This window comes from Rhinoraja longicauda, chromosome 2, assembly GCF_053455715.1.
Source record: "Rhinoraja longicauda isolate Sanriku21f chromosome 2, sRhiLon1.1, whole genome shotgun sequence".
Classification (NCBI taxonomy): domain Eukaryota; kingdom Metazoa; phylum Chordata; class Chondrichthyes; order Rajiformes; family Arhynchobatidae; genus Rhinoraja; species Rhinoraja longicauda.
In genome coordinates, this window is record NC_135954.1 from 59303735 (window position 1) to 59319651 (window position 15917).

At 40.4% G+C, this 15917-nt stretch overlaps 1 protein-coding gene across 5 annotated transcripts in view; it reads left to right on the top strand.

Moving 5' to 3' along the window:
- relch (RAB11 binding and LisH domain, coiled-coil and HEAT repeat containing) overlaps positions 1–15917 on the top strand; it is a 118986-nt gene that overhangs the window by 41992 nt on the left and 61077 nt on the right. For 4 of the 5 annotated variants that reach the window (XR_013548780.1, XM_078419588.1, XM_078419597.1 and 1 more), the window contains exons 6-10: positions 2121–2312; positions 3320–3411; positions 3917–4246; positions 5937–6012; positions 8084–8179. Coding sequence is in view for 4 of the 5 variants with exons in the window: in XM_078419588.1 (XP_078275714.1) it covers positions 2121–2312; positions 3320–3411; positions 3917–4246; positions 5937–6012; positions 8084–8179 (786 nt within the window). In the remaining variant the exon portion in view is untranslated. The remainder of the gene's footprint in view (positions 1–2120; positions 2313–3319; positions 3412–3916; positions 4247–5936; positions 6013–8083; positions 8180–15917) is intronic. The other variant, XM_078419620.1, reaches the window with a different exon arrangement.

Here is a 15917-nt window from a genome sequence, read left to right on the forward strand (position 1 = left end):
GAGACAGGAAGATAGAGGGAGATCTGGGAAGGAGAAGGGGAAGGGAGGGACAGAGGAACTATCTAAAGTTGGAGAAGTCGATGTTCATACCGCTGGGCTGCAAACTGCCCAGGCGAAATATGAGGTGCTGTTCCTCCAATTTCCGGTGGGCCTCACTATGGCACTGGAGGAGACCCATGACAGAAAGGTCAGACTGGGAATGGGAGGGGGAGTTGAAGTGCTCGGCCACCGGGAGATCAGTTTGGTTAATGCGGACCAAGCGCAGGTGTTCAGCGAAGCGATCGCCGAGCCTGCGCTTGGTTTCGCCGATGTAAATAAGTTGACATCTAGAGCAGCGGATGCAATAGATGAGGTTGGAGGAGGTGCAGGTGAATCTTTGTCTCACCTGGAAAGACTGTTTGGGTCCTCCACCTATATCCTTCCTTTGTCCCGACCCCCAGAAGAAGGGTCTCGAGAAGGGTCTGAAGAAGGGTCTCGACCCGAAACGTCACCCATTCCTTCTCTCCCGAGATGCTGCCTGGCCTGCTGAGTTACTCCAGCATTTTGTGAATAAATCAATACAAATCCCCTTCCTTTCCCCAACCCCCACACACACACAAGGTGTAGGATAGCTGGGGATTAGGTGAGAGGACGTTTTAATATGCATTAGAAATATATAATTACAGGGCAATAAGGTATTGCCCTGTAATTATATATTTCTAATGCATATTAACACATCCTCTCACTTAATCCCCAGTTCTCCTATACCAGGAACAATTTACAGTGGCCAGTTAAACAACCAGTATGCCTTTTGAATGTGGGAGAAAACCAGAGCACCCAAGGGAAACCCATGCAAACATGGGAATAACATTCAGATTACTCCACAATTAAACCTACCTCACTCACTGGAGCTATAAGACAGCTGTACTAACTGTAACACCATGGTGCCCATTCACCCTTGATTGAATTAATTAACCGAAGCAGATACAAGAGCATTGCCAAGAATTGCATCAGAGCAGGAAGAGTTCCCAGTTTAATGAAGCTACTATCTAGTGTATTTACACACAAAATGACTAAATCAGCATGGTAATGATTCAGCAGCCAGCAAAGCAGGCCAAACTGTACAACCCTCTTTCACTATTTTAAATGGGGTAAACAATGGCAGGGAGAGAAAACAAGAAACGGCAAATAAAAGGCAGGGAGAGAAAACAAGAACTTTCCACCATCAACATTTGCGGCCCAGAAACAAACAATGAGATTGAACATTTACCCAAAGTGTGCGTGTGTGCGTTCGTGCGTGCGTGCGCGCGCGCGAGTGTGTGTCATCCTGAAACAGACATTATTGCAAATACTGGACTCGAGTTTACTTGCTCCCTGAAAACAAACTGCATGCTGCAATTTGAACACCCATTGCTATCTTAAGACTTTATTTAGACATTATTTTCAGGCTTTGAGAGTTACAATTTCAAAGAAAAATGACTTGGCTTATTAATGCAAATGTTTTTGTTTGTAAAGCACAAATCTCAATGTCACTTCTTATTCTTGCATTACAATTCTGAGCTAGAATTTGTACTTTCTGATAACAAATGGGGAAGTCATATTGAAGTATCCTGCTCTTGGGTTGTAGTTTCAAAGCATGAACCTGAACTATATAATTCTTCAGAAAACCTGAATTTTTTGGATTTGAACACATTCATTTCATAAAATGACTTCTTGAAATATTTTGGGTTAGTTGCTCGATTACTCGGAAGATGAATTCTCAACCAGATTATTTTAAAATTAATATTGTAAACTTTAACAGTTTGCGAAATTTGAATAACACGTGCATAAATTTAACTCGTAATGAAATAAACAGCTGGGTGAACTGCATTCAAATCTGGACCCTGTCGTGCCTGGAACAAACCTCTATAATGAGTTTAATTAGAGTCAAAAGATTATTCATTCTTGGGTTTTCATTTTGAAATTGGCAAAACAAGATGACTTAATTTTTTATTTCTAGCACTTAAAGGATCTAGCATGCCAGGATTTCCCTATTTTGATGCAAGGTCTTCATGTATAACCTGAATTGGACTTAATGTTACTTTTTTTTATTGACGGGTACACTGAATGATTCAAAATACTTTTTTTTTTCAATCCTTCAGGATTTTGAATTGTGGGACGATGTTGGATTGAACATTCCAAAACCTCCAGACTTGCTGCAAATGTACAGGGAATACGGGAGCCATGCAACCTCGTTGAAAGAAATGATAGACGTAGCAGTTGGAGTGGAGCCAAAAGACTTGGAAGGGCTCCCGAATGGCAAAGAATCAGTTGCTTTGCAGCAACCACAAGAGGTAAGAAGTGAAGAAAAACGTTAAAGTGAAGAAACTCTTCATCAATCCAAATTCAAACACAAAATCTTTTCCTGGTAAATAATAATGTTTGGGGTTCATAAAATGTAATAAAATAGAAACATTCTTCTTTTAGACTAGTTTAAAAAGTGATGATTTTCATATTTTCTTCCAAATTATAGATTATCTTCCAAATTATTCCATATAGACATAAATGTATGAAGGCATGAGAGATGCTCAATACTAAGTTAGCTATCTATATACTAAAACTCTCGTTTGTTTGTTTGTTCCTGAACTACAGCCAAAATGGTTCATGATAGCGTGACAATTTTAGGCCCACCTTACTCACCGTTGTCCCATTGGTGCTAATGGAAGAAGTTTCATTGAAATCGGTGTTATATTTTTAAAGTTATTCACATTTTAAAGTTTAAATCTCTCTCGTAGGGAGGGAGGGGGGGAGGAGGGAGGATAAGGGGGGTTGAGGGGGATGGAGTAGGGGGGGGGGAGGGAGGATAAGGGGGGTTGAGGGGGATGGAGTAGGGGGGGGGAGGGAGGATAAGGAGGGTGGAGTGGGAGGGGAAGGAGGGTGGACGGGGGAAGGGGGAGGAGAGGGTGCTGCACCAACACAGGAGAGGTTTGGGCCCAATGGGTCCACTTGGTCTAGTTGCCTTTTAAAGTAACTTCATAAAGTACAATGGACTTTAATGTAACAAATATACTTTTTAAAAAGTACTATTTTCCATAATTATTTATGAATACAGAAATCTCAAGTCTGTTCAAAGCATTATTTTCAGCTGAGTTGTCCTTGAAAGGACTATTCTCACTTCTACGTTATCTCCATGGGCTATGACAATATCCCATTTGTCATAGCCCATGGAGATGAGATATGGCATCATCTCCATGCTCAGAATGAATGTAATTTCTTAAAGTAGGAAATTTCTAACATGGGCTCTTTCCAAAGTGTAAGATAATTAATTCTACATGTTAATGTATTGTAATTTTATTTCCAGCAGGCAAAAATCGTGCAAGAACTCCAAAATCAACTTAGCACGTTAAACAATGAGAAACTATTCCTTGCATCGCAAATCAGACAGCTAAAGACGTATGTGCTAGTGTTAAAAAATGGTAACCTTTACATTGTCTAATTCAGTTGAAGTGCACCTGCTAAAAAACACTTCAACAATGAGATTTTGGCCTCTATTGGAGTGTTGAATCCTTCTCAATACCATTTGCAAGAAAGCTGCATTTAATGCATCAAATTCAATTGATTAAAATTAGTTGCTAGGTAAATACTGCACATTTGAGTCTCGTTTGGCAGTTGTTGTTTGAATTTGTCTAGAGTAATTATTTTCATATTTATCTTCATGTTGAAGCCAGCTGAATTTAACTATCTGTTAGATTCAAGTGTTTGTTTGTGTCATCATAGTGCATTTAATCTTCTCACTATTGTTTTGTCATTTTGTTGTGAAATATTACTAGATTTTTAAATATTGTTTGTTCAGTGATTCCATATAGCTTTCACAGGGGAGGCTAAAGTTAAAAGTGATTTGAGTTAGAAAGGAAGGCAAGTATTGTGGATTTAATTAAACTTCTTTTAATTCTAACAGCGAAATAGAAATGCTCAAGCAACGAAATCTGGCTGCCGTGACTGCTGCACCGGAAAGCTCAGCACTTCCACTATCCACATCAGAACAAGTGCCTCAGATTAGACTAATGGACAGTGGGGAGTATCTGGATGTACGAAGCTTTGATAATGATAGCTGCAATCCAGAGAAAGAGGAGATGAGCACTTCTTGCCCAACGGACACGAACACAGATTCTAATATTCGCTCTATTGATCCCAGTACAATGACAACACTAATCTCGCATGACAAAAAAGGAACTGAATTATCAACTATCCATTCTCATGGACCTGTACAGTTTGATAAGCCAAACAGGTTGGTCAATGTTGTACATATTTACTAACTAGAAAATAATTGATTTTTTTTTCACTAAATAACAGGAGGTAGCACATGTCATAGTGTATTTTTATGGGACCACTAACTCTTATTAGTATAATTATTTACTTTTCAATTAAGTTTTGTTGTTAATTTGTGCTCCATGCCAAATCATCTGGTGCCAGATTATTGTCCAGCATTGGATAAGACGTCTTATAATGAAAGTATTCAAATTTGAGCATCACTGCAAATCTATTATTTTTTAAATTTAGCACCAATTTTGCGTGCATCAATTACTTTCATTTATCTTGCACATTTAATGTGCACTCATCATATGTTGTCTACTTAGTTGAGTCTGAGTTGAAATTCAGATTCTTTTCATAAACAGTTTCTAGTAAATGTGCAACTGCAAGAGTTTAGTTTGGAGATACAGCATGGAAACCCATTCGGCCCACTGAGTCCACGCTGATCAGCGATCCCTGCACACTTGTACTATCCTACACACACTAGGGACAATTCTACATTCATAGCAAGCCAATGAACATACAAACCTGTGTGTCTTTGGAGTGTGGGAGGAAACTGAAGATCTAGGAGAAAACCCATGCAGGTCATGTGGCAGACATACAAACTCCATAGCGACAAGCACACATTGTCAGGATTGAACACTGGTCTCTGGCGCTGTAAGGCAGTCGCTCTACTGCTACGCCACCAGATGTTGTAGGTTTACTTTACTGGGAAACATATTAAGCACAAATGTTGGGACATGATGCAACTGTACGTCATTGGTGAGACCACACTTGAAGAACTTTGTGCATTTCTGGTCACCTAGCTATTGGAAAGATGTCCTTAAGTTAGAGGTTCACCAGGATGGTACCTGGGCTTGTGGGTTTGAGTTATTGGGATAGGCTAGGACTTTGGCCTATTGGAGGCTAAGGGGTGACCTGGTTGAGGTGTACTAGATCATGAGGGGCATAGATAAAGTGAACGCTCAGTCTTTTCCACAGGATAAAGGATTCTAAAACCAAAGGGCACATGTTTAAAATAAAATGGGAAAGGGCCACTGGGGCAACCTTTTCACTCATGGGGTATTCCATAAAGGATTTCTCTGGAATTAAATGGAATTCATAAATGGAATTCTCTGCCACAGTAGGCTGTGGAGGCAATTCACTGGATGTTTTCAAGAGAGAATTAGATTTTGGTCTTGGGGCTAAAGGGATCAAGGGATATGGGGAAAAGGCAGGAACGGGGTACTGATTTTGGATGATCAGCAATGGGCTCAAAGGGCTGCATGGCCTACTCCTGCACCTATTTTTTTTTTCTATGTTTCTGTATCTGGAATACAGAAGTAGATAGAATTATGACTTTTGAAACGCATTTGGGCAGATGTTGGGATAGAAAGAGTTTGGATGGCTATGGGCCCAATGCACACAAATGGGCTGAGCCTAACTTGGTGACATGGACGAGGTGGGCCCAAGGGCCCATTTCCATGCTGTACAACTGCACAACTCAGACTGCCTTATCTTCCATCTTGCTTGCCATCTTCATTGTTAGGTTTTGATTGCTCTTCAATGGCTATATTTCAGTGTAGAGTTGTCAGAAGACCTAATACTTGTCTATTTGCAAGGTCTAAGTTGAATAATAGAACTGTAATGCTATTGTAATTTATAGTATGCACTTGTTCTCTTTATAGGTCGTTATCACCTGCATTTCATCAAGCATTGCTATCTTTTTGCCGTATGGCCACTGACAGTCGTTTAGGAGTGGAGGTAACCTCTTGATTAAAATTTGCACATTTATTATGAAACCTAAACAGAATTGTCCTTCTGTTTTATATTTGCTGTTGTACTGTCAGTCAACATGTGAATGCAAACTAATGCAGTTACTTTGTGCATGCAGTTTTTTTTTTAAACCCACATTGCGTGCAGCTTCCCTGTTCCACACTCTGTTGAACCTTCACAGACAATGCAGCTGGTGTAGAGATCTGACAAAGATCCAACAATAGCTATTAAATGATGGGGAAATTGGAGATGAAGTTGTCTGCCTGGTTACTCTTTCCTTTTAGCAACTTTCTTCAACTGACTTTCATTTTTCTTGCTCCCCGTGGCTATCTGCATATAAAGTTATACAAATTGGGCCATGTGTGCATCAGCTGATTTTTTTTTATGGATAATATTTAAAATCTGAAATTTCATAGCCGATAAAGGTGGAAGCTATTGAAGGCAAACACCAAAAATAAACCATCACCTCATTGTTACTTCTAATTGATAGTTTACAATGGTGCTATTAATGGAGCCACTGCCTCACAGCACCAAATACATGGGTTCAATCCTGACTTTGGGTGTAATCTGTGTGGAGTTTGTATGTTCACCCTGTTACCATGTTAGTTTCCTCCAGGTATTTCGATTGCCTCCCACATTCCATAGACACATGGGTTGTAGGTTAGTTGGCCACTGTAACTTGCTCCTGGTATGCAGTGCATGATTTAAACAAAAGTTGCCGGGGGGGTGGAGGGGAGGGGTGTGGAGGGGTGGGGTGGGGAAGGGTTAGTCGGTAATGTGGGGGGAATAAAAATTAGATGAACATAATGGGTGTTTCATGATGCTGATGGACTTGGTGGACCAAAGGGCTGCATCCGTTGTACAGAATATCTTTATGTGACTCCGTAACAGTACATTGGATAGGTATATGGATAGGAGGGGATTGGAGGGTTATGGTCTGAGTGCAGGTAGATGAGACTAGGTCAGGGAGAATGGTCGGCGTGGACTGGTAGGGCCGGACAGGCCTGTTTCCATGCTGTAGTTGTTATATGTTATATGTTATATAGTACATGTGGGCATGCATTATGTGCTTCCACTGGTTTCCTCTGTTTTTCAAACAAATTGTTAGTTTTTAAGCAGGATTTGTAGGAAGTTATACTTAACACATCAGTGTTCAGATTTCTATTGCCTGTGTAATCTATTTTACATACTGTGCACTTAGGTTGCCAGCATGTTGCTAATGAGGCTGAAGAGTTTCCATGTTGGACATTAAGTTTTACATTAAGTTCGCTGACCTGGTAGTTATTGTGGTCTTTTTGCTTTCGCAATCTGGTTGTGAATTTCACATCAACATCAGGTTCTTTCGTATTGCAAGACTTTCCAATACTCTTGAGTAACATGAACTTGGATGACTCCACAATACAATGTCTGGAACTTCTGGTCAATTATTTTCCAAATTAAAATAGTCAATGAAGCCATTATTCTTGTGAATTTGTGCAACGCCACAGATGATCTAAGAAGGGGAAATTCATGAGTATGAATAATTTTCCTCCTTAAATGCTGCAAAACCTAACGCAATAGGGGAATTAGGTTTAAACCTTAGTTATGGTCGCATTGTGTAACCAACTGTTTCTTCTAGGGATCACACAGGAGTTTGCAATACAAGGAACTTAAGAATCCATTTTCCAACCATTACAGACCTTTCTAATTGTGAAAAGAGAGACTTAAAGCAAATTGAACAAATCAATCTTTATATGCATTAGATCATTAGCTACATAGTTCTGAAAGAGCACAGGTGTTTTCATTGGAAACGTAAAACCACAAAGTTATTGTTGTGTTAATTGAAGATTGGGAAGTAGATCGATAGAACTGAAAATAGACGCAAAATGCTGGAGTAACTCAGCGGGTCAGGCGGCATCTCTGGAGAGAAGGAATGGGTGATGATTCGGGTCGAGACCCTTCTACGGGCTAAAACGTGATTTATTATGCCTTTTTTTACCCATTTATGATGGGTTTTTTTATTTTTGGGAATCTTATAAATATGCATTAGGCCTGTAAGATTTATTTTCTGTCTCTGTAGGTTTCACGAATTGCAGATAGTGAACAGTGTGTGATGTTGATGTTGGGACGATGTCTTCCACACATAGTACCAAATGTGCTGCTAGCAAAACGAGAAGTAAGATGCAGTCTTTGTCTTCATTGCAATTCTTGAAATTTTAGTACATAGCATAATTTTGTTTTTCCGTTTAACAATTTCAAAATGTTGAGCATCTGTTTCAGTTTAAAAAAAGACATTAGTTATATTTTGCCTTATTCTTACATTGTACTTGCATCTCTGATCCTAGAGAATGGTTGTACATCTCTGCCAGGTGAGTTGATAAGACTTCAAGGTATCCAAAAGGTTTTCTTTGTTGTTGCTGCTATGTTTTCTTAAAACCAGGCTAACCTCTTTAATGTTATTAATATTGTGATGTTTGCAATTGCTAGCATAAATTCTTAATTCAGCCTTATGAATAGATTTTGTGTTTTAAAAATTCTTATCTGTAACTTGCAGGGAAATTCTACCCCAGTGCATTTAACATCTCAATAATTTTATATGACAACACTAATGCGAATAAGGCAAAATGTGCATAAACCTAAATTTCTACTGTAGGGAAAATGTATTTAAATATCAATGCTCGTAGGTTAATAACACTTTGGTGTAACGCTTGTAAAAACAAGAATTGAATTTCGTTCGAATCATTATTTGAATCATACTTGTCTTTCCCCATTTCCTGGAGTAGTCTCCGTATCCTTCAAACTCATTCTATACCTTATAATAATATAATAATAAGCATTTATTTTATATAGCGCTTTACCAGGAGCTCAAAGCGCTTTACAAAAACAGTCATAACATAAAGACAAACAGACAAACTATCCTGCTCTCGTCACTCTTAACTAGCCTAAATAACTTCAATAACTCAACCTCAAACGGAGTTTCTGCTCCCTTATCTTTTCACCATTGGCTACTTCCACTGTATTTTCTATCTACACTGTCAAAATTATAATTCAGTGAGAAATACTTAAGAAAAAGACACCAAGTGTTGGTGTAACTTGGTGAGTCAGGCAACATTTCTAGATAACATGATTGTGCTTGCACATGTACTATGTTTGTTTGAGGGGTGACAAGGAGATTTTAAGGATTCTTAAGAAAAATAAGCCTTGCTCTTTTCTCTATCAAGGGATTGCTTTAGTTTATCTTTGTGCAGGCTGAACAAACTGCAGTCTCAGCAAACATCTAAAAGTGTCAGTTCATTGCATCTCGGAAGTGTTGTGTTGTTTCTACACTAAGTTGTACATAAAGCTATGTCCTGTATTTATAAATAAAGTTATGTTCCTTTCAATGAAACTTTCATAATATAATCTAGGACAAAATCTCCATCTTCTCAAGAGAGGGATAGATTAGCATTAGCGAATAACATTACAGAATCATTCTTGGATGTAACACCAAATAACATTTGCATGTCTCTATTGTAAATAGGTCTTTTGCTTTATGGCATTTGTCCTTGTCAGTGCCAGATGAGTGTTACATTTTTTTTTAAGTAAACTTGCTAATAGTTTATGCTGCACACTTAACAAAATAAGGAGCATAACAACTGTGCTGGTCTAACATGAAAATTCCAATAGAGCTGCAAAATAAGGGTTTGGAAATTTAGAGCTGAGGTGTGGTGAAATTTCTTCTCTCAGAGAGCAGTCTCTGGAATCTTTGGAATTCTCTACAGTAAGCAGTAGTGGATGCAGATAATTCAATATATTTAAGATGGAGATAAATGAATATTTGAAAGATCGAGGAATCTGTAGTTACTTTACTGGCAATTTTTTTCTTTCTCCCTTCAGCAGAAGAAGCTCAGTGACCTTTACGGACATGTATAAAATCATGAGTGGCATAGATAAGATGACTATCCATAGTCTTTACCCTTGGGTTGGTCTAATGCTCAAGGCTTAAGATGCGGATGGGGGGGGGGGAGATTTAGAAGTGACCTGAAAAACAATACTTTACACACACAGTGTGTTGCATATGTGGAATGAGCTGCCAGAGTAGGTGGTAGGGGTGGGTAAAATTAAAAGATACTTCAACAGATGCATGGGCAGGAAAGGTTTGAAGGGATATGGGCCAGGTGCAGGCAAGTAGACGTATTTTTGTGCTGTATGATTTGGTGAGAAGCAAACACGATGGACTGAACTACGAAATGAGTATATTTCCTCTGAAGATAAATTCATAGTCATACAGTGTGGAAACAGGCCCTTCGGCCCAACTTCCCATGCCGAACAACATGCCCCATCTACACTACTCCCACCTGTGTTTGGCACATATCCTTCTGAACCTATCCTATCCATGTACCTGTCTAAATGTTTCTTAAACGTTGTGATAGTACCTGCCTGAACTACTTCCTCTGGCAGCTCGTTCCATACACCTGCCACCCATTGTGTAAAAAAAAAAACAAGTTGGCCCTCGGGTTCAATTAATCCTTCCCCACTCACCTTAAACCTATGTCTCCTGTTCTCAATTTCCCCTACTCTAGGTATTTTACCCTATCTATTCCTCTCATGGTCTTGTACACCTCTATAAGATCACCCACCATCCCCCTGTGATCCAAGGAATAAAGTCCTAGCCTGCTCAACCTCTCCCTATGGTTCAGGCCTTCTAGTCCTGGCAATATCCTCAAATCTTTTTTGCACCCTTTCCAGCTTAACAACATCTTTCCTGTACCAGGGTGACCAAAACTGAGCACAATACTCTAAATGTGGCCTCACCAATGTCTTGTACAACAGCTTCTATACTCCATACCTTTGGCCTTAATCAATGTGCCAAAAGTCTTCTTGATCACTAGGGTGAGGTTTCCAAGTTCTTAGAAGCACATGATAAAATACGCCGATGTCAGCAATGTTTTGAGAAGGGGAGGTCTTATCTGAAGAATCTGTTGAAATTCTTTGAAGAAGCAGGATGTACAAAGGAGAGTCAGTGGATGTTATTTACCTGGATTTTCAGAAGGCCTTTGATAAGGTGCTGCACTTCCTAAAGATGAGAGCCCATGGTATTAGAAGGAAAATACCAGCATAGATAGGTTAGCTGAATGACATAAGGCAAATAATGGGAATAAAGGGGGGGGGGTGGATTTCTGGTTGGCTGCCAGTGACTAGTTTTGCAGGGGTTGATGCTGTTAGTTGGTCCAGTGGGGCGCTACTCTTCATGTTGTATCAATGATTTTGTTGAGGGAATGGAAGGCTGCGTGGTCAAATTTGGTGATAGTACAAAGATAGGCGGAAGGGCAGGTAGTGTAGAGAACCCTGGGCTCTGTTGAAGGAATTGGACAGTTTGAGAGAGTAGGCAAAGAAGTGGCAGATGGAATATAGTGTAGCAAAGTGTGCAGTTTGGTAGTAGGAATAAAGTGTAGACTATTTTCTAAGTGGGGAGAGGATTCAGAAATGAGTGTGCTGGTGCAAGATTCCCAAAAGATTCATTTGCAAGTTGAATCGGTAGTAAGGATGCAATGTTAGCACTTACTTTGAGAGGACTGGAATATAAAAACAGCGATGTAATGCTGAGGTTTTATAAGGCACTGGTCAGACCGCATTTGGAGTATCGTGAGCAGTTTTGGGCCCCATATCTGAGGAAAGATGTGCCAGCAGGTCCAGAGGAGGTTTAGGAAAATTATTCTGATGATGATTGGGTTAACATATGATGAGTGTTCGACGGCACTAGGCCTGTACTCGCTGGAGTTTAGAAGGATGATGGTGGACCTCATTGAAATTTACCGAATAGTGAAAGGGCCGGATAGTGTGGACGTGGAGAGGATGTTTCCACCAGTGGGAGAGGCTAGAACCAGAGGGCATAACCTCAGAATAAAATAACATGCCTTTAGAAAAGAGATGAGAAGGAATTTCTATAGTCAGAGGATTGTGAACCCGTGGAATTCATTACCAGACAGCTATGGGAGGCATTTGTAAGCTGGAGATTGATAGATACTTGATTAGTCATGGTGTCGAGGGTTATGGGGGAGAAGGCTGGAGAATGGGTTTGAGCGGGAATGATCAATCAGACATGATTGAATGGCAGTCGACTCGATGGGCAGAATGGTCTGCTTCTATGAATTATGAACGTATGAAGTTTTCCTGATCCCACCTGCCCCACCGATCAAGATCCTGCTGCAATTTTTGACAACCACCTTCACTATAGCACCCTCTTTGGTGTCATCTGCAAACTTATTAATCATGCCTTGTACCTTATCATTCAAATCTTCAATATAGATGACAAACTGCAATGGGCCCAGCACTGAGCCCTGAGGCATACCACTAGTCACAGGCCTCCAGTCTGAAAAACAACCTTCCACCATCACCCTCTGCTTCCTTCCATGAAGCCAATTTTCTATATAGTTGTGTAGGAAAGGACTGCAGTTGCTGGTTTAAACCGAAGTTAGACACAAATTGCTAGAGTAACTCGGGCAGCATCTTTGGAGAGAAGGAATCCCATCAGAGATGCTGCCTGTCCCGCTGAGTTACTCCAGCATTTTGTGCCTATTTTCTATACAGTTGTCTAGCTCTCCTTGGATCCCATGCAATCTAACCTTCCAGAGCAGCCTACCATGTAGAACCTTGTCAAATGCCCTTGCTGAAATCCATATATATACGACATCTGCAACTCTGCCCTCAACAACCTATTTGGTCACATCTTCAAAAATTCAATCAGATTCATGAGACATGATATCCCCCGTACAAAACTGTACTGACTATCCCTAATCATCCCGTGTCCATCTAAATGCATGGATATCTTATCCTTCAGAATACTCTTTAGTACTTACTGACCACAGATGTTGGACTCATTGGCCTGCAGTTCCCAGGCTCTCTCCTGCAGCCCTTCTTGAATAGAGGCACAACATTTGCCACACTCCAGTGTTCCTGCACCACATCTGTATTTAATGATGACGCATAAATCTCAGTCAGGGTACCTGCAGTTTCCTCTCTAGCTTCCCACAGTGTCATCGGATATATCCAATCGGGCGTGGGAGATTTGTCGATCTTTATATATGCACAAGGACCTTCAGCACCTCCATGACAATAATACTGACTACCTTCCATCCATTGGAAATTCCTGGTGGGATGAAACCGTACATGTACACCTTTAACAGGTGTTTTTTTTATTTTTCCCTCCACAATAAGCTTGTTAATAACTATTATGATGAACGAGCATATGTGATTCTTGGCAGGAGGCTGATTGAAAGACAGAAAACAATAGGGGTAACCGCTTTTAATACAGGTAAATAATTTGTGTAGTAGGCCCAAATTGAATTTGCAGGCAACTGTCAAGTAAGGATTGTAGCTTAACTGAATAAAAACTATAAATAGATCATGTTGATTCATAACATTAACTCTGATACTCTAAAGTCAAAGTGCAAAGCAAAGCTGCTAGAAATATGACATAAAACAGAAAATGCTGGAATTACTCAGCAGGATTAGCAGCATCTGTGAAGAAACAGTTAAGGTTTCATATTGACCTGAAACTTTAACTATGTTTCTCCCTCCACAGATGCTGCCTTCAATTGCTGCCAACATTCAGTTGGTTTAATTTGGAGAAATGAGATGATTTACTTTGTGGGGAGAAATATGAAGATGAAATGCACCAAATGGTAAGACTTGGAATAGAGGACTGAAAGCTTAAGCATGCAGAAATGTCATGCACAAACTGAAATGTTAGCCATAAATGTATATATCTCAATGGGACTGCAGTTGCAAAGTATGACCAATATCACTGAAATGGCCTGTAAGTTACTCCACCAAATAAGTGTAAGTTACTAGAATAAGCGAGTTCGGTATTCCGACTGAACATTTCGGTATTCCGACTGCGCAGGTCATAGGTCGCGGGGGCAAAGCAATGTCGCAAGCTGATCTGCTGCGTGTAAACAGACCTTCGTTTCATCCGTTTTTTCCAGTTTTGCTTCGTCGAGGTAAGAAAATGCTGCTTTCAAAACTGTTAATTAGGTGTATATATGGTTAATTTGTACAAAACTACGATGATTTCGTAGGTTTTAGTGCTTTCTGCTTCAGTGAGTGAGCAAGATAGTGACGGAATAACAAGCATTTTTTTATTGTTTTGGAGGGGAGTGGAGAATTAAATGAAATGTATGATTTCTATAACCATCAAGAGACTTCTGAATGAAGCACGGTTCATCTCAGGCTAGAATATTTGTCGTGGTTAAAGTTTGATGCAAATTAAGGACAGCGTTTTCTATTTCAGCCTGTTTCAGTGCTGCACCGAACGTGTTCTCTTACCCGATCGCAGACATGCTCGCTGCATTTTGTCTGAAATATTGAAATTAACGAAAATGTTGCCATTAATTCGCACGTCAGAATTAAGTTGGGGAGCGTCCCGTGACACGGATATGTTTTCATTTTTCGCCAGAGGGACAAGGAAATCCGAGAAGTGTTCGGACCCACAAACTCAGTGACATCAGTCTGAGCCGCCTGCCCCTTTAACACACTCTCTGACACAATGTTCGGTGCAGCACTGAAACAGGTTGAAATAGAAAATGCTGTCCTTAACTTGCATCAAACTTTAACCAAGACAAATATTCTAGCCTCAGAGCTGAACTGTGACTCATTCAGAAGTCTCTTGATAGCTATAGAAATCATACATTTCATTTCATTCTCTACCCTCTCCTCCAAAACAAAGAACAATAAAAAATGCTTGTTATTCAGTCACTATCTTGCTCACACGGAAGCATAAAGCAATAAAACCGACAAAATCATCGTAGTTTTGTACAAATTAACCATATATACACCTAATTAACTGTTTTGAAAGCAGTATTTTCTTACCTCTACGAAGCAAAACTGGAAAATACGGACGAAACGAAGGTTTGTTTACGCAACAGATCAGCCGGCGAGAATGTTTTGCCCCCGCGACCTATGACCTGCGCATGCTCAGTCGGAATACCAAACTCGCTTATTGGATCGGCATGTCTGCAACTATTAAAAGTTTATAAAACTCCAAATGTAATATCCACTTTTGCTGAAATGCTCTTGCTGTACTGTGATCTGCTATTTATTCCGGTTTCAAAGAAAAAAATATTGCACCCTGTTGCAGTCTTTGAAAAGAAGCAAACAAAATTCAAGAAATGCAACCACAGTGACCATGATCTGAACCTGATCATGAAACTATATTAGCTTTGTGTGCAAGGGAGAACTGGACAGTATTACAGGTTGAACAATTTTCCCAGATTGTCCTTTCTGGATTATCTGTTTTTCCAGACCAACAGAGGTCACGTGATAATGAAGTGACGATACACCCCTGTTCCACTAATGACACCCCTCCCCTATCTCTAAAACACCATCGAGTAGCAGAGAACAAAACAGATATAAAATGTGAATGGAATGGCCTGCCGACCCATCCCCGGCTTCCACGGTTTCCCCGGCCATTTAGAGCCCCGGCTTCCAACCCACAAGATGCACCATCGATCCCCTCTCACCTCTTACTGTTTCTTGCTATTGGCGATGGCTTTATCCGCTCCCTGCTCAACCACCACGTGCTTCTCCTGTCTTCTGTCCAATCAGCCTTTTTCCCCCCCTCCCCCACCACTGCCTCCACAACCTCCTCCCCTGGAGTCTGCAACATACTCCACCTTGGAAGCAGCAGCAGGAGAGGGGTGGGAGCCCCACGGTAACCTTGCCGACTTACAGTAACCCCTCATTATAACGGGCCATTATAAGGGTGTCCGTTATGGCCGATGACTGAAGATGATGGTTAATAGACAAAAGGACACAGTGCTGGAGTAAGTCAGAGACTCAGGATCTCTGGAGAACATGGATGGGTGACATTGGGACCCTTACTCGGACTGATTCAGTCAACTGCGTTACTCCAGCACTTTGTGTCATTTTATTTT